Genomic DNA, 18,131 nt, shown 5'->3' with positions numbered 1-18,131 from the left:
CATGGTGGACGTGGTGAACTGACTGAATGGCTGATGAGACAGAGGAGTTCTGGGGAAGTACAATAAGATCCTATTGAAATAAAACACCTGATTTATGATGAGGTCGCTTTCCCATGAGGGTGATGTGGAAACTGTTGATCAGACAATGTCACTGTGGTTGGCCTCTTCCTCCCACCGTTAATCAACAGATGGCTGTTCCTCTTCCTCCCACCGTTAATCAACAGATGGCTGTTCCTCTTCCTCCCACCGTTACTCAATCAACAGATGGCTGTTCCTCCCTTCGTTACTCAAACAACAGTCTGTACTGGTCAGTTAGTGTGTGAGAACCAGAGTGTGTGCGTTGAAAGGAAGGGTGAAGCAGAGGGGAACAACAGGTTCCAGATAGATATTTAGATATTGATATATCCACTCTCACTCACTCACTCTCTCACTCTCTCTCACTCTCTCTCACTCTCTCTCACTCATATGTAAATAGTTAAAGTGCAAAGGGGAAGATAAATAAACAAATATGGGTTTTATTAACAATGGTGTTTGTTCTTCACTGGTTGCCCTTTTCTTGTGGCAACATGTCACACATCTTGCTGGTATTTCACCCAATAGATATGGGAGTTTGTGTAATCTGAGGGAAATATGTCTCTCTAATATGGTCATACATTTGGCAGGAGGTTAGGAAGTGTAGCTCAGTTTCCACCTCATTTTGTGGGCAGTGTGCACATAGCCTGTCTTCTCTTGAGAGCCAGGTCTGCCTACGGCGGCCTTTCTCAATAGCAAGGCTATGCTCACTGAGTCTGTACATAGTCAAAGCTTTCCTTAAGTTTGGGTCAGTCACAGTGGTCAGGTATTCTGCCACTGTGTACTCTCTGTTTAGGGCCAAATAGCATTCTGGTTTGCACAGTTTTTTTGTTGATTCTTTCCAATGTGTCAAGTAATTATCTTTTATTTTCTCATGATTTGGTTGGGTCTAATTGTGTTGCTGTCCTGTGGCTCTGTGGGGTCTGTTTGTGAACAGAGCCCCAGGGCCAGCCTGCTTAGGGCAGGTATTCCTAAACTGGGGGTACGCGCAATGCCAAATAAAAATGTGATTCACTTTAAAAAAAAACATTAAAAAATAAAATATTCAAACAGTACATTTATATTTTCCAACGGGGCTAAAACATTTGGGTTCAGCGAAATAACGACACAATGTCAAATACAGGGAGCCCAGTCTTATAATGAACATCCAATCACATTAACCGTTACTCGCTCGCGGTAAAACCTTCACACTTGCGCAGACATTTAGAAACGAAACACGACAATTTGAAAAATAAGCCACGGGAGTTTTTGGCGCGAGAATAAAGACGACTTTCGAGTAGCAAGACGCGTATAAAAGCAACAGATACTGAGACTCTCTCCAACACAACCCAACAATGCAGAGTTATGTGCATCCTTTCAAGCACACCCTTCATTAACCTGTGGTGAGTTATTCAACATTTTTGATGAACAAATAAGGTTTTATATGTAAGATGGTTAAATAAAGAGCAAAATGATTGATTATTATTATATTATTATTTGTGCTCTGGACCTATAGAAGCTCTTTGTCACTTCCCACGAGCCGGGTTGTGACAAAAACTCACACTCATTCTCATGTTTAATAACTGTATCGTATAGTGTGTGTGTGGCAGGCTTACAATGATGGCAAAAACAACATTGAGAGTGACCCTGGTGCTAGAGGGGGTACGCAGCTGGAGGTTGAATGTTTGAAGGGGTACGGGACTATAAAATGTTTGGGAACCACTGGCTTAGGGGACTCTTCTCCAGGTTCATCTCCCTGTAGGTGATGGCTTTGTTATGGAAGGTTTGGGAATCGCTTCGTTTTAGGTGGTTGTAGAATTTAATGTCTCTTTTCTGGATTTTGATAATTAGCGGGTATCGGGCCTAATTCTACTCTGCATGCATTATTTGGTGTTTTACACGGATGATATTTTTGCAGAATTTGGTATTTGTCCCATTCTGTGAATTCTTGGTTGGTGAGCGGACCCCAGACCTCACAACCATAAAGGGCAATGGGTTCTATAACTGATTCAAGTATTTTTAGCCAGACCCTAATTAGTATGTAGAATTGTATGTTTGTTTTGATGGCCCTTCTTGCCTTGTCTCTCAGATCATTCACAGCTTTGTGGAAGTTACCTGTGGCGCTGATGTTTAGGCCGAGGTATGTATAGTTTGTTGTGTGCTCTAGGGCAACGGTGTCTAGATGGAATTTGTATTTGTGGTCCTGGCGACTGGACCTTTTTTGGAACACCATTATTTTTGTCTTACTGAGATTTACTGTCAGGGTCCAGGTCAACCAGACAGAATCTGAATCTGTGCAGAAGATCTCAGTGCTACTGCAGGCCCTCCTTGGTTGGGGACAGAAGCACCAGATCATCAGCAAACAGTAGACATTTGACTTCAGATTAGGGCTGGGTGATATATCAAATTAATTTGAATGTATGTTTTTGCTCAATATTCCAAATGCCTGTATCGCAGAATTGAGTTTAAAAAAAAATTGTTTTTGTTTTTATGAGCGTGAATTAATTTGATTATTGCTGATTGTTTTAAATGCAGTGTATTTGACCTTTAATTGTAGAACACAGCTTATTATTTAATTTTTTTTTTTATTGAAATATGTATCGTGAATATCCCAGAAGTTTGAAAAAACTTCAGATATGAGTTTCAGGCCATATCACCTAGTCCTACTTCAGATTCTAGTAGGGTGAGGCCGGGTGCTGCAGACTGTTCTAGTGCCCTTGTCAATTCGTTGATATATATATATATGTTGAAGAGGGTGGGGCTTAAGCTGCATCCCGGTCTCACCCCACGGCCCTGTGGAAAGAAGTGTGTGTGTTTTTCGACCAATTGTAACAGCACACTTGTTGTTTGTGTACATGGATTTTATAATGTTGTATGTTTTTCCCTCAACACCGCTTTCCATCAATTTGTATAGCAGACCCTCATGCCATATTGAGTCGAATTTCTCTCACGGACCTGGGAGAGTGTGTGTGTGACTGTGTGTGACGGTCAGTGTGTGTGTGACTGTGAGAAACATGCCTTCCAGCCATTCTCAAACCTGGCCAGTCAAGCGGTCCACTACCTGTTGCCCTAGGTTCACCCCTCACTATTAGATGTGAATTCCTGCTCTGCTCACTGAAACAAACACACACACACACACACACACACACACACACACACACACACAGAAACAACACACACACACAGAAACCACATACACAATTGGGAAAGGAAACAGAGAAAAAGAGAGCAGGAAAATGTTGACTAATACAGACACAATCTTTTTGGTTGACAGACACGACCCCAAGACCGCTGTCTCTCCTTCCTTAGTCCTTTAGCTTCAATGGGAAAACCAGCCTTGTGCCAGAATGTCGCTTTCTCAAAACAGAGAAAAAATGTCGCTAATGGAATAGAATCTATGTAGCAGCGCTCTGATGTCACAAGCAGAGATAAAGCAAGGGAAGGGGAAAGAGAAGAATAAAAGGTGTCTGCTAGATCACTTCTAAAAGAAGAACTATGGTTTCTAACGACACAATGACGTGGACAGGACACCCTCCCCCTCTCTTCATCTCTCTTTTCCCTCGTTCCTCATTTCTCTGTGTTCTAGTCTGACTGACCTCAGATGACCTTCTACACAGAAGGCCTCGAACTACTGTCTTACTGTCTTTCTCTCTCTCTCTGTCCATCGTTACAACACTGTATATAGACATAATATGACATTTGAAATGTCTTTATTCTTTTAGAACCTCTGTGAGTGTAATGTTTACTGTTCATTTTTATTGTTTATTTCACTTTAGTTTATTATCTATTTCACTTGCTGTGGCAATGTTAACATAAGTTTCCCATGCCAATAAAGCCCCTTAAATTGAGATTGAGATCTCCACAAAATGTAAACACCATCTATAAAGGCCTTCTTCACCAGAGAGGAGAGAGAGAGAGAGAGAGTATAAACTACCAAAACAGTAAAAAAGGGCAATATGGTCAGCTCAACCTAGAAGCACAAAAACAACACTATCTGATTTAACCTTCATTTAACTAGGAAAGTTAGTTAAGAACAAATTCTTATTTACAATGACGGCATACCCCGACCAATGCAGGGCCAATTGTGCGCCGCCCTATGGGACTCCCAATCACAGCCAGATGTGCGGCAGCCTGGACGTCTCTAGCACTGAGATGCCGTGTCTTAGAGCACTGCGCCCCTCGGGAGTCCCTTCTCTCCCTCCCTTCTCTTTGTAGCCCTCCGAACCTAACCCTCTTAGCCCAAACACGAGAGCCATCGGATAGAATGAAACACAATCCAGTGTGTGTGCGTCATTGCATATGGGTGCTTGTGTGTGTGCATTGAGCATATATGTGTGTGTGTGTGTGTCTGTGCACTCATTCATGCATGACCCTGTGTTTTGTGTGTGTGTGTGTGTGTGTGTGTGTGTGTGTGTGTGTGTGTGTGTGAGGCCTCTCTGCTCCTAATCCAAGGCCTACGTTGTGAAACACACGGTGACTGACGGCACTCGGGAGGCCCTGGGGCCCTGAAGTAACCTGACACGGACTGTTGCACAACAACCCACTGAGTTGTACTGGGGGGAACGTTCTGTTCTACTCCCCCCTCCGTCTCCCTCTCTCTCTATCCTCCAACAACCTATTGGGCTGGGGGAAACCTTTCTGTTCTGTTCTACCCCCTTCTCTCTCTCTCTCTCTCTCTCTCTCCTCCTCACTCTTCTTTCCTCCCTCTCCAGTCTCTCCTCCATTCCCCCTCTATCTGTACTTCACTTCCACTCTTTCTCTCTCTTACCCTCCCTTCATCTTTCTCAATATTTTCTCTCTCTTCCCCTCGCTATTCGTCTCTTTCTCGCTGCCTCTTTGTCCAGCCTGGTTCTACTTAGAAGTGGCCTGTCCCTTGGGTCCTAGCTTAGAGGCTTTCACTTCTTTCCCTTCCTGAAAGAGAGAGACGTTTCAGGTTTGGCTTGTGTTTAGTTTACCTCCACCCTCTCTCCCCCAGGGTGACCCCGTGACCCCGACCCCAGGCTTTGTGGGTGTCTGGGAAACGTGTCCCCTTCGGCTGGACCAGCTGGGGCAGCAACAGGGCCTCCGAGCCTCAGAAATAGGAAGCCAGCTGCTTCTTCGAAGACCAGTGCGTGTGTGTGTGTGTGTGTGTGTGTGTGTGTGTGTGTGTGTGTGTGTGTGTGTGTGTGTGTGTGTGTGTGTGTGTATCTTCTAAGACCAGACCCCCCCTCTGTGCTTTCCTATCCGTCTATGCCTCAGAAGCCTCTATGCCTCCCTGTCAGTCTCATCTGTGTGTTTAGCCGATTCGCCAGCCTCTCTGTCTATCTGCCTGTCGCCAGCCTCTCTGTCTATCTGCCTGTCGCCAGCCTCTCTGTCTATCTGCCTGTCGCCAGCCTCTCTGTCTATCTGCCTGTTGTCAGTCTCTGACTCTATATCAACCATCATGTCATTTCAACCATTATTGTCTAACTCTCCCACCACAACACTCTCCGCCACAGGGTTGTGTTGCGTGTGTTACTAATGTGTCAACTTGTTTGAGTTTGGGGTTTTATGTGTATGAGAGGGAGAGAGACAGGAGAGACAGAGGAGGGAGAGAGCAAGAGAGACAGAGGTAGACAGAGGAGGGAGAGAGACAGGAGAGACGGAGGGAGAGAGCAAGAGAGACAGAGGTAGACAGAGGAGGGAGAGAGACAGGAGAGACAGAGGAGGGAGAGCAAGAGAGACAGAGGTAGACAGAGGAGGGAGAGAGACAGGAGAGACAGAGGAGGGAGAGAGCAAGAGAGGCAGGAGAGGCAGAGGAGTGAGAGAGACAGAGGTAGATAGAGGAGGGAGAGAGCAAGAGAGAGGGAGAGAGACAGAGGTGGAGAGACAGAGGTGGAGAGCCAGCACAGAGCCAGAAAGACATATTGACAATGTGTTAGAGAGGTAGTCAGTGACTCAATCGGTGGTCAGAAGGGTGTGCCCTTTCACAACAGTCTGCCCATTGTCTGACAGACGGTAACAGCAACGGCTCAGTCGGCAAGTGCATCTCAGAATTACAAAAGCAATCTACTTTCTATTCACCCACTTCAGGTAGAAAAACATTTGCCGGTGTTTGAGAAAAGACTCCCCGAACGTCAGCTGACGGCAGCTAGCCTAAAGGCTAACGGCTTCCTGAAATGACAGACGCTAATGCTAGGCGGGTTTTATCTTCCACAGGGCTCCTCCAGAAAAAGGGAAACCTAAGCTGTCAGTAAGAGCTGGAAACCCTTCAGTCTTGACTATTAGCCCTGTGAATAGTTGGCAAGCTGCGTTTCCAAACCCAGTAGCTACGGGGAATTACAGGAAGGGGATTTAAAGTCAAATAATAGTTCTAAAAAAGTTGTTGAACTTTTTCAACAAAGTAATGGGAGTCTTTGACAGCTTCATAGAAGCACTGCAGCACACAGTGGTGGGAAAAGCCAGGACACAGAGAAAGGAGAAACATGGACACGTGAGGCGTAAAGCTCATTTAGAGGCTGCTTGGCGAGCTGTGAGCTGCGAGCTTCGGTATTCTCATGCAGTCTGTCTCTAGCACCAACGTTGTGAGATTACGTGGGAGGGAGAGGTGTCACAGTATCGTACAATCACCGGCTGTGGTGGAATAGCAGAGTGGAACTACAAGGTAAAGGGAGATATTTATGTCGTTACTGCTCTCTCTCCCCCTTCCTTCCTCGTCCTCCCTTTTGTCTTCGTCTTCCACTTCGGTGAACTTATAATTGCCGGTACGCCCTCTACCCCGTCTCGGTGCGCCCGAGTTCTGCGCCTACAACTCTCTCCCACACTCTTCCCTGTGTGTGTGTGTGTGTGAGAGAGTGTGTGTGTGTGTGTGTATGGGTGCCTGCGTGAACGTCTAGGCCACAATAGAGGAACAAACATCTGTTCCCTCAACTTCAACAAAGAGAGAGAGAGATGGGCTTCCCTATTACCTCCCTCCTTCCATCTCTCTCTCCCATGTCCCGAGCCTCTGACGCCTCTAGCCCCCACAGATCTGGCCTATCGACAAAACTAAAGACAAGACTGAGGAAATCAACAGGAGACAGTGTGGCTGAGACTAATGGGGGGGGGGGAATTCTCAGATTCTCTGCTGTTTAAGCCGTGAAACATCCCATTCTCTCTGCTTTCCCCTTACACTCTGGCGCTGTCACAAAAAGCACCCTATTCCCTATGTAGTGCACTACTTTTGACTAAAACTAGCGCACTATGTAGGGAATAGGGTGCCCTTTCTCTCTCTCTCGCTCCCTCTGCTTATCTCACCCAATGTCCGTCTCCACACGGCAGCTGCGTGCGTTAGATTCGGGGAGTACGGGGGAAGAATGTCTCTCGTAAGAGAGGCCAGGGCTCTGTGAGGTACAGCTGTCGTAGGTCATCACACTGTCACCCCATTCTGTCTGACAGGCAAGCGGAGGGTTAAAGTCAGGGACCCAGCCAGGCCCTAGGAATATGGAAGTGATTGTAATTCATTGTTAATTCTAATTCTATGACGGAATGGAACCAAGCTGCGAGTTCTAAGCTCCACCCCAGCGGCAAAGCAGTCTATTAGTTCAACCACATGCAAAACAAACTGAACGCTGTAACATGAAGTAAAAACCAGAACAGACAGACAACTGAGCCTAAGATGTTAAAAAGGCCTATGTAGAAGTAAGAATTCTGATAGGACTTTTGTCTGTCACAATATATCCATTCTGGACAGAGCAAGAAACAGAGACACTCACTGGACATCACAGGGGGTTGGTGGCACCTTAATTGGGGAGGACAGGGCTTGTGGTAATGGCTGGAGCAGAATATGTGGAATGGTATCAAATACATCAAACACATGGTTTCCCGTCTATCTCTTAACACCATCTAGTTTTGATTTATATTCGCCATATATTTCAAACTGTGCTGTTTCACAAAAGTTCTGCACCTATATACATCCACGTGGCTTCTTACACCAACACCTGTCGCGTAACATGACATCAGCATCCCCACAACAACAACAGCCATTCCCACCTCTCAGCTCTCGTCTTCTTACCTGTGTCCTGCCTGAACTGGTGCATCGACTGCAGGTCTAGGATGTAGGGCGAGAGGCGGTTGTCGACTTGGCCTAGCACGACGCTCCCACCACGGGGATCGCTTCGTATCACCGCCTCGATGTGGTGGGAGACGGCCGGGCTGTAGGGCCGCCACCGCCCGTGTTCGTTGAGCCATTCCCACACGACCACAGCGGACGCATGGAGCACGGTGGCCCTTAGAAAGAGAAGTGAGAAAATACTCCTCTGTTAGCAACCATGGTTTAAAAACGAAGGCGCGACGTTGTATTTACATCAGGAAACGGGCAAGACTTAGTTCATTTTGATTTGGCTACAAAATAGCCTATCGCTGTTTATTGAAACGAGGATCGATGTCTCATCACTGATTACAACATCACTTGGTTCAATCTAGCCTACATGAAGTCCCGTAGTTTACATGTTATATGGGCTTGTAGCTGGGTTATATCTACACACAAATACAGGTCTCCTTAAATGAACAAAGAGGGATCTTACATTTAGTCAGCCGGCGGCGCGCTAATGTGAAGGAGCGCAGCATCTGGGCACAAATATCCGAGTCACTTTCATGGTCGAACACGGAGAAATCTTATTTTATACCCTGTTGTTATGCCTTCATAAACCGTGGACGGGCAAAGAAACGGAGAGGGTGCTCTTGTTATTCTCGTTGAAAGCCTTGGTTTTCAGTCACGGTCTAGCATAAAGAATGTGTCCGACTGAATCGTATAAATCCCTTTGCCAGAGTCACTGTTGCGCAAGTGGCGAGACCCAGCTCCACTTCTGGAGTGACGAGAGAAAGGAGCTCCGTTCCAGTCGTTGGGGCGTAGTGTGTCGAACTGTTCCAAACACCCAACACCACACTCGTAATAGACCTACCTACCAATACCCGTGACTCCCTGATCGAGCTTTCACAAGTCTTTGAAACCGGCTGAACAGGTATATGCTACGCAGAGAGAACGGATTGGTTGTACAGTTTCATTCAGTACAATACAATTCCATTCACTACGATTTTTTGGGGGATGAAGCCTGGCACAACATGTTTGTGGGCGATTACTCAGCTCTTTGTGATCATTGGCTAATCATCGCGTTGTTTACCCTAGAAACAGTACAGTCGCCCTATTGAACATGTTTATTACATATCATTACTGTAACTATGCATCTTCCCTCGGGTGGGAGATGGGCTACATTAGGCTACAAGTACACCAATTGTGCCAAATGAATTGGCGCCTGTCAATTACTGTACACGACTACCAAGGCTAAGCACAAGAAATAAACCATTCAATAAGAAAACCTTCCGGTATCTATATAGGTTTTTATAGCCTCTCTATTGACTTGTCCAAGTTCAGAGAAAGGCAACTTGTTATGATAAAAGTGATTATGATGCATTGTGACCATGGAACATTTGGAACGCATTTTTACGCACGGACTAGTCCCTTTTTATAAACACAATCAAAACGCAAACAACAAATGCAGCATTTTATTGGTATTTCAAAAATCACATCTATTGGCCTATTCACTAGTTACTTACGTTCGTTGCGTTGGAGGCTTGGTTTTAGAAATGGGTTCAAAACCAAGACTAACTATCCGTCCGTCTTCCACACGCATGTTTCTCATTTACAATCCTCAAGTGGTTAGTGATGCAAAAAAATATGCCTTTTCATAAATCCATAAAATACAATTCAATTAAATTCCTGCGCGTATTTATCGGATATGGAATACAAGTTCCATGGTGGAATTGATTCAGTATTCCAAAGCAAATATTGGACATATTTTACGTCCTCTGGCTAACCATACGTATCCGTCTCTGTATCCTTAAACTGAATATGTCCCATTCCGGAGGCTGGTACCTCCGTTCTATTTCTATACCACGCCCAAAGCCATAGGAGGCTGTCTATAGCAAGCCAGTCATGTGCAATTTCCAAAGTAGTAGTACGCCACTGGTGCAGATCCGCCCTTAAGTTATCCCAAATTGTAAATGCATAGGCAAACACAAAAATAGCAACGTGTAAAGTGTTGCTTTACAGGCTATGCCAACTGCAGGTTTATTCATTTGTGTGCCCATTCTGTGTTAGTTGCAGTGTTATTTTACCTGTATATACAGTTGAAGTCGGAAGTTTACATACACCTTAGCCAAATACATTTAAATTCTTTTTTTCACAATTCCTGACATTTAATCCTAGTAAAAATCCCCTGTTTTATGTCAGTTAGGATCATCACTTTATTTTAAGAATGTGAAAATGTCAGAATAATAGTAGAGATAATTATTTATTTCAGCTTTTATTTCTTTCATCCCATTCCCAGTGGGTCAGAAGTTTACATACACTCAATTAGTATTTGGTTGCCTTTAAATTGTTTAACTTGGGTCAAACATTTCGGGTAGCCTTCTACAAGCTTCCCACAATAAATTGGGTGAGTTTTGGCCCATTCCTCCTGACAGAGCTGGTGTAACTGAGTCAGGTTTGTAGGCCTCCTTGCTCGCTTTTTTAGTTCTGCCCACACATTTTCTATAGGATTGAGGTCAGGGCTTTGTGATGGCCACTCCACTACCTTGACTTTGTTGTCCTTAAGCCATTTTGCCACAACTTTGTAAGTATGCTTGGTGTCATTGTCCATTTGGAAGACCCATTTGCAACCAAGCTTCCTGACTGATGTCTTGAGATGATGTTTCAATATATCCACATGCCTCATGATGCCATCTATTTTGTGAAGTGCACCAGTCCCTCCTGCAGCAAAGCACCCCCACAACATGATGCTGCCACCCCTGTGCTTCACGGTTGGGATGGTGTTCTTCGGCTTGCAAGCCTCCACCTTTTTCCTCCAAACATAATGATGGTCATTATGGCCAAACAGTTCTATTTTTGTTTCATCAGACCAGAGGACATTTCTCCAAAAAGTAGGATCTTTGTCCCCATGTGCAGTTGCAAACCGTAGTCTGGCTTTTTTATAGAGGTTTTGGAGCAGTGGCTTCTTCCTTGCTGAGCGGCCTTTCAGGTTATGTCGATATAGGACTCATTTTACTGTGCAGCATCTTCACAAAGTCCTTAGCTATTGTTCTGGGATTGATTTGCACTTTTCGCACCAAAGTACGTTCATCTCTAGGAGACAGAACGCGTCTCCTTCCTGAGCGGTATGACGGCTGCGTGGTCCCATGGTGTTTATACTTGCGTACTATTGTTTCTACAGATGAACGTGGTACCTTCAGGCGTTTTGAAATTTCTCCCAAGGATGAACTAGACTTGTGGAAGTCTACAATTATTTTTCTGAGGTCTTGACTGATTTCTTTTGATTTTCCCATGTTGTCAAGCAAAGAGGCACTGAGTTTGAAGGTAGGCCTTGAACTACATCTACAGGTACACCTCCAATTGACTCAAATGATGTCAATTAGCCTATCAGAAGCTTCTAAAGCCATGACATCATTTTCGGGAATTTTCCAAGCTGTTTAAAGACATAGTCAACTTAGTGTATGTAAACCTCTGACCCACTGGAATTGTGATACAGTGAATTATAATGAAATAATCTGTCTGTAAACAATTGTTGGAAAAATTGCTTGTGTCATGCACAAAGTAGATGTCCTAACCGACTTGCCAAAACTATACTTTGTTAACAAGAAATTTGTGGAGTGGTTGAAAAATGAGTTTTAATGACTCCAACGTAAGTGTATGTAAACTTCCAACTTCAACTGTAGCCTCGTTATTTTTTTTTTGTGTGTTTAATTTTTTACTTTATTTTGTTTAGTAAATATTTTCTTAACTCTATTTACTTAACTCCATTGTTGGTTAAGGGCTTGTAAGTAAGCATTTCACGGTAACCTGTGGTATTCGGCGCATGTGACAAATACAATTAGATTTGATTTGTCAGTGCAGTGGTTATAGAGAATGGCTGGAGAAGATAGACTGTGGTTATAGCCAAGTTTTCCCATTGAAAGACTGCTGTGCAAAAGCATGAGTAAAGTAGTAAATGCTGGTCTGGACTGTGAATATGTATGTAGTCTATATTTAAGCAATAAGGCCCGAGGGGGTGTGATGTATGGCCAAAATACCATGGCTTAGGGCTGTTATTAATTACGACGCAACACGGAGTGCTTGGATACTGCCCTTAGCAGTGGTATATTGGCCATATAGCACAAACCCCCGAGGTGCCTTATTGCTATTATCAATTGGTTACTAACGTATTTAGAGCAGTAAAAAGAAATGTCTTTAAGGTCTGTTATAAACTGGGTGGTTCGAGCCCTGAATGCTGATTGGCTGACAGCCGTGGTATATCAGACCATATACCATGGGTATGACAAAACGTTTATTTTTACTGCTCTAATTACGTTGGTAACCAGTTTATAATAAGGCACCTCTGGGGTTTGTGGTATATGGCCAATATACCACGGCTAAGGGCTGTACCACGGCTAAGGGCTGTATGCAGGCACTCCGCGTTGCGTTGTACAGAGGACAGTGGATATTGGCCATATACCACATATACCATATATCCACTTGAGCTCAACAAATGACAGGCTACAAACAACTTCTAAACGGCTTGTTGACAAATGCAGTTCTTTGACGCCATCTAGTGGTTGAAGTTGAAAACACATTGCAAGTCAGAATGCAGGATATTGTTGTTGTCTTTATAGTGTTGATTTAAAATACTGACATAGAGATGTCTTTACAATACAATAAAATCGATCAATCTAGGCCTTTGCAACCAACCATATATGTTTTCAGAACGTTTATAGGGCTCTAATGAAAAAACTATCCAGGCTACACTCAAAAAGAGATTGCGTTTCAGCCTCAACAGAACAGGGCTCCATAGCTCAGGGGTTAGAGCACTGGTCTTGTAAACCAGGGGTCGCGAGTTCAAATCTCGCTGGGGCCTGTACACTTTTTATTTTTTTCCCTTCATCTGATCACCACACGTCGTTCATTCACGTCCTAAACTTGGACAGGACAAAAAAAACTGCCACCATGCATTAGTCTCCGTTTTTTTGCTCACGTTAATGACGTTAATAAATTACGTATGTTGATCAGAGGAAAGCAATGAATTGCCAATAAATGAAGATTGAAGGAACAACACAGAGACTGACAATAGCTTTTCCGTGCATGTTGACACTTACAAATGGCCAATTGTGTATCTTTGCACCAGTAAGTTATTATTATTAACACGTACACATTGCCAATAGTGTATCTTTGCACCGGTGCTAGGTTAGCTGACCACAGAATGAAATGGAACACTAGCGAGCTATGGTGTAGCTACAGTAGCTAGCTAACTTAACGTTAGTATAACCAAAGATACGATAACAGTCCCTATTCACCTGTGGGTAAAACCAAAGCTAGTAACCTCTATTCATCTGTGGTATAAACGTTACGATGTTGCCTGCAATACACTTACAGTAACGTTAGCTATGTGGTTGAAAATTGCCCCCTAGCTCTTGAGCTGAGCAACACAGAAACAATGCAGTCATCGGAAACAGTAGCGAACAGTCGCTTTCCTAACAAGTTGAGACGTGAGCTACTTACTACTTTTTAAAATCAAAATATTTCCACATTCCCTATCACTAAGGGCCCGGATAGCTCAGTCGGTAGAGCATCAGACTTTTAATCTGAGGGTCCAGGGTTCAAGTCCCTGTTCGGGCGGTAGTTTTTTTGGTTTTTACCGCTCTCGGTTGCAAGCGCCTTCTTCCTCATCTGCATAGACAGAACGAACGTTAACGAATATTATTATCAGCGTCGATAGCGTCTGTGACTGAGGTTAGTTGAAATCATGTTGCGAAATACATGCGCATAAAACATCTGGTGTTAGGCTTGTTACGTTTAGCTAGCTCGACAAACCCATCACAACCATATTTTCAAGAGGAGAAGGACGCTTTTTAATACACAATACAATTATGTGTGATATTTTACAATATTTCAAATAAGTGAACTGAAATTAAGAAAGCTAGCTAGCCAACCACATTTTCCAACTGAGCTAGCGATCGAGCTAGCGAACATGGACTGGGCTCGCCCGTGCTCTCTAGTTAGCTAACGTTAGCTAGTTGTATTGGATAGCTGCAAACAAGTCTGATACGTTGTGTGACATTAAAGTGACACTACATTAACGCAATAATTACACCTACATTGTCGACTTCTCTTATAACTTACATGAGGGACTGTGTTTTAGTTGGTGTGTTATTGCCTCACATTATTGAGCTAGCAGGCACAAAACCACCGCCAGGTCATGAAATTCCTACACCACAACCGCAGTGCCAAACCATCAAAGGCGCTACATGGTCAATCTGATGTCTGCATTGGCCGTCAAGCGTTTACCATGATATGTATGGCCTCTACAGAAATCGCCAAGGCATTCATACTGCTTATACTATTTTTTATACTATTTTTTATTTTATTTTTATTAACAGTAACATTCAAAACATAAACATAACAGCCAGAGGGATTCCAAAGAAATTAGAAAAAAAAGAAAAAAAATATTCCACATTATATCAAATTTAGACCTTACCGTTAAATGCTTACTTTACAAGCCCTTAACCAACAGTGCAGCTCGAGGAGAGTTAAGAAAATATGTACCAAATAAACTAAAGTAAAAAATAATAAAAAGTAACACAATAAAATAATTTGGCCATTTGATTAATTGTACAGCAGTCTTATGGCTTGGGGATAGAAGCTGTTAAGGTGCCTTTTGGTCCTAGACTTGATGCTCTGGTACCGCTTACCGTGAGGTAACAGAGAAAACAGTCCATGACTTGGGTGACTGGAGTCTGACAATTTTTTGGGCTTGGATGGCAAGGAAGCTTGGCCCCAGTGATGTACTGGGCCGTATGCACTATCCTCTGTAGCGCCTTACAGTCAGATGCAGAGCAGTTGCCATACCAGGCTGTGATGCAACCGGTCAGGATGCTCTCGATGGTGCAGCTGTCAAGGAATTAACGACTACGCTAGCACGCGGGAGACACAGCGTTTGAAGTTAGCAGGCCGGGGTAAGTAGAAGCGTCTTATTATAATACATTAATCTGTTATACCGGATCCTTGGGACGTGCTCACCCCACTGAAGTTGAAATGTAAATTAGTTAATGTAACAATTAAGGTATGGGTTATGGTTTAAGGTTAGGACGTCCCAAGTTTATCACTGACCCCAAAATAATCAGTTTACATTAAAATGGTGTAATCTGCCCTCTTGTGGGGGTATTGTGTATTACACGTACTGTGATATCCCCTGAGATATCAAGCAAGGCCAGATTAGATGTGACATTGATCTTGACCAGTAAACATTCCAGTTACAATATCAGTAGCACCACCACCAGAGAGATGAATGATTTCTCCTTTATACCCTACCAGCTTCCCTTTCATATCCACTCACTTAAAGGACAATTTTCCATTATTATTTTTTATGTTAAGCCAAACGGATCACTTGGATTGTAAGAAATCTGAAAGATGGGGCTGAGAATATTACAGTTGGTGAACTATTGGAAAAACACATACCTTCGACCTCCACTCATCACTGTCAAACGCTCCCTGAAACATTTCAGCGAGCAAGCCTTTCTAATCGACCTGGCCCTGGTATCCTGGAAGGATATTGACCTCATCCCATCAGTAGAGGATGCCTGGTTATTTTTTTAAATGCCTTCCTCACCATCTTAAATAAGCATGCCCCATTCAAGAAATGTAGAACCAGGAACAGATATAGCCCTTGGTTCTCCCCAGACCTGACTGCCCTTAACCAACACAAAAACATCCTATGGCGTTCTGCATTAGCATCAAACAGCCCCCGTGATATGCAACTTTTCAGGGAAGTTAGAAACCAATATAGAAACCAGTTAGAAAAGCTAAGGCTAGCTTTTTCAAGCAGAAAGTTGCTTCCTGCAACACAAATTCAAAAATGTTCTGGGACATTGTAAAGTCCATGGAGAATAAGAACACCTCCTCCCAACTGCACTGAGGATAGGAAACTCTGTCACCACCGATAAACCCACTATAATTGAGAATTTCAATAAGCATTTTTCTACGGCTGGCTATGCTTTCCACCTGGCTACCCCTACTGCAGTCAACAGCACTGCACCCCCCACAGCTACTCGCCCAAGCCTTCCCCATTTCTCCTTCTCCCAAATCCATTCAGCTGGTGTTCTGAAAGAGCTGCAAAATCTGGACCCCTACAAATCAGCCGGGCTAGACAATCTGGACCCTTTCTTTCTAAAATTATCTGCCAAAATTATTGCAACCCCTATTACTAGCCTGTTCAACCTCTCTTTCGTGTCGTCTGAGATTCCCATAGATTGGAAAGCAGCTGCTGTCATCCCCCTCTTCAAAGGAGGGGACACTCTTGTCCCAAATTGCTATAGACCTATATCCATCCTACCCTGCCTTTCTAAGGTCTTCGAAAGCCAAGTCAACAAACAGATGACCGACCATTTCGAATCCCACCGCACCTTCTCTGCTATGCAATCTGGTTTTAGAGCTGGTCATGGGTGCACCTCAGCCACGCTCAAGGTCCTAAACAATATCATAACCGCCATCGATAAAAAACAATACTGTGCTGCCGTTTTCATTGACCTGGCCAAAGCTTTCGACTCTGTCAACCACCACATCCTCATCAGCAGACTCAATAGCCTTGGTTTCTCTAATGATTACATCGCCTGGTTCACCAACTACTTCTCTGATAGAGTTCAGTGTGTCAAATCGGAGGGCCTGTTGTCCGGACCTCTGGCAGTCTCTATGGGGGTGCCACAGGGTTCAATTCTTGGGCCAACTCTTTTCTCTGTATACATCAATGATGTCGCTCTTGCTGCTGGTGAGTCTCTGATCCACCTCTACGCAGACGACACCATTCTGTATACTTCTGGCCCTTCTTTGGACACTGTGTTAACAACCCTCCAAACGAGCTTCAATGCCATACAACTCTCCTTCCGTGGCCTCCAACTGCTCCTAAATACAAGTAAAACTAAATACATGCTCTTCAATCGATCGCTGCCTGCACCTGCCCGCCTGTCCTGCATCACTACTGTCGTGTCTTTGGGCACCATTAACCTCTCTAGGATAGGGGGCAGTATTTTCACATCTGGATAAAAAACGTACCCGATTTAATCTGGTTATTACTACTGCCCAGAAACTAGAATATGCATATAATTGTTTGATTTGGATAGAAAACACCCTAAAGTTTCTAAAACGGTTTGAATGGTGTCTGTGAGTATAACAGAACTCATATGGCAGGCAAAAACCTGAGAAGATTCTATACAGGAAGTGCCCTCTCTGACCATTTCTTGGCCTTCTACACTCTCTTTATTGAAAACTGAGGATCTCTGTTGTAACGTGACACTTTGTGAGGCTCCCATAGGCTCTCAGAAGGCGCCAGAACGTTGAATGATGACTTTGCAGCCCATGGCTGAAAAACAGTAGCGCATTTGGTAAGTGGTCGATCTGAGAGCAATGAGACGGGGGTACGCGTGCACGTGAAGAGTCCATTTTAGATTTTGAGTCTTTGAACGAAAACAGGGTTTCCCGGTCGAAATATTATCGCTTTTTTACGAGAAAAATCGCATAAGAATTGATTTTAAACAGCGTTTGACATGCTTCGAAGTACGGTAATGGAATATTTAAAAAAAAATTGTCACGATACGCGTCCACGCGTCACCGTTCGGATAGTGTCTTGAACGCAAGAACAAAACAGAGGATATTTGAACATAACTATGGATTATTTTGAACCAAAACAACATTTGTGGATGAAGTAGAAGTCCTGGGAGTGCATTCTGACGAAGAACAGCAAAGGTAATCCAATTTTTCTTATAGAAAATCTGAGTTTGGTGAGTGCCAAACTTGGTGGGTGTCAAAATAGCTAGCCCGTGATGGCGAGCTAGCTACTCAGAATATTGCAAAATGTGCTTTTGCCGAAAAGCTATTTTAAAATCGGACACCGCGATTGCATAAAGGAGTTCTGTATCTATAATTCTTAAAATAATTGTTTTTTGTGAACGTTTATCGTGAGTAATTTAGTAAATTCACCGGAAGTTTGCGGTGGGTATGCTAGTTCTGAACGTCACATGCTAATGTAAAAAGCTGGTTTTTGATATAAATATGAACTTGATTG

General features: G+C 43.7%; 1 protein-coding gene and 2 non-coding genes across 4 annotated transcripts in view; 2 read left to right on the top strand and 1 right to left on the bottom strand.

Moving 5' to 3' along the window:
• LOC115191659 (E3 ubiquitin-protein ligase DTX4) overlaps window positions 1–9,915 on the bottom strand; it is a 35,193-nt gene extending 25,278 nt beyond the window's left edge. Inside the window, exons 1-2 of one of the 2 annotated variants that reach the window (XM_029749464.1) lie at window positions 9,604–9,915; window positions 8,063–8,277 (exon numbers count right to left, since the gene is read on the bottom strand). In XM_029749464.1, the coding sequence (XP_029605324.1) occupies window positions 8,063–8,277; window positions 9,604–9,689 (301 nt within the window). In that variant the 5' untranslated portion in view covers window positions 9,690–9,915. Of the gene's footprint in view, window positions 1–8,062; window positions 8,278–8,573; window positions 9,060–9,603 lie in introns of those variants that run through there. The other variant, XM_029749465.1, reaches the window with a different exon arrangement.
• Window positions 9,916–12,862: 2,947 nt separating this feature from the next.
• trnat-ugu (transfer RNA threonine (anticodon UGU)) lies at window positions 12,863–12,935 on the top strand. The gene has a single exon. It is a non-coding gene; the product is annotated as a tRNA-Thr (tRNA).
• Window positions 12,936–13,620: 685 nt separating this feature from the next.
• On the top strand, window positions 13,621–13,693 carry trnak-uuu (transfer RNA lysine (anticodon UUU)). Its single transcript has one exon. It is a non-coding gene; the product is annotated as a tRNA-Lys (tRNA).
• The last annotated feature ends 4,438 nt before the right edge of the window (window positions 13,694–18,131 follow it).

The sequence above is a fragment of the Salmo trutta genome, chromosome 4 (genome assembly GCF_901001165.1).
Source record: "Salmo trutta chromosome 4, fSalTru1.1, whole genome shotgun sequence".
Classification (NCBI taxonomy): Eukaryota; Metazoa; Chordata; class Actinopteri; order Salmoniformes; family Salmonidae; genus Salmo; species Salmo trutta.
The sequence above is the reverse complement of the archived record's forward strand: the minus strand, read 5'-3'. Positions and strand labels throughout refer to the sequence as shown.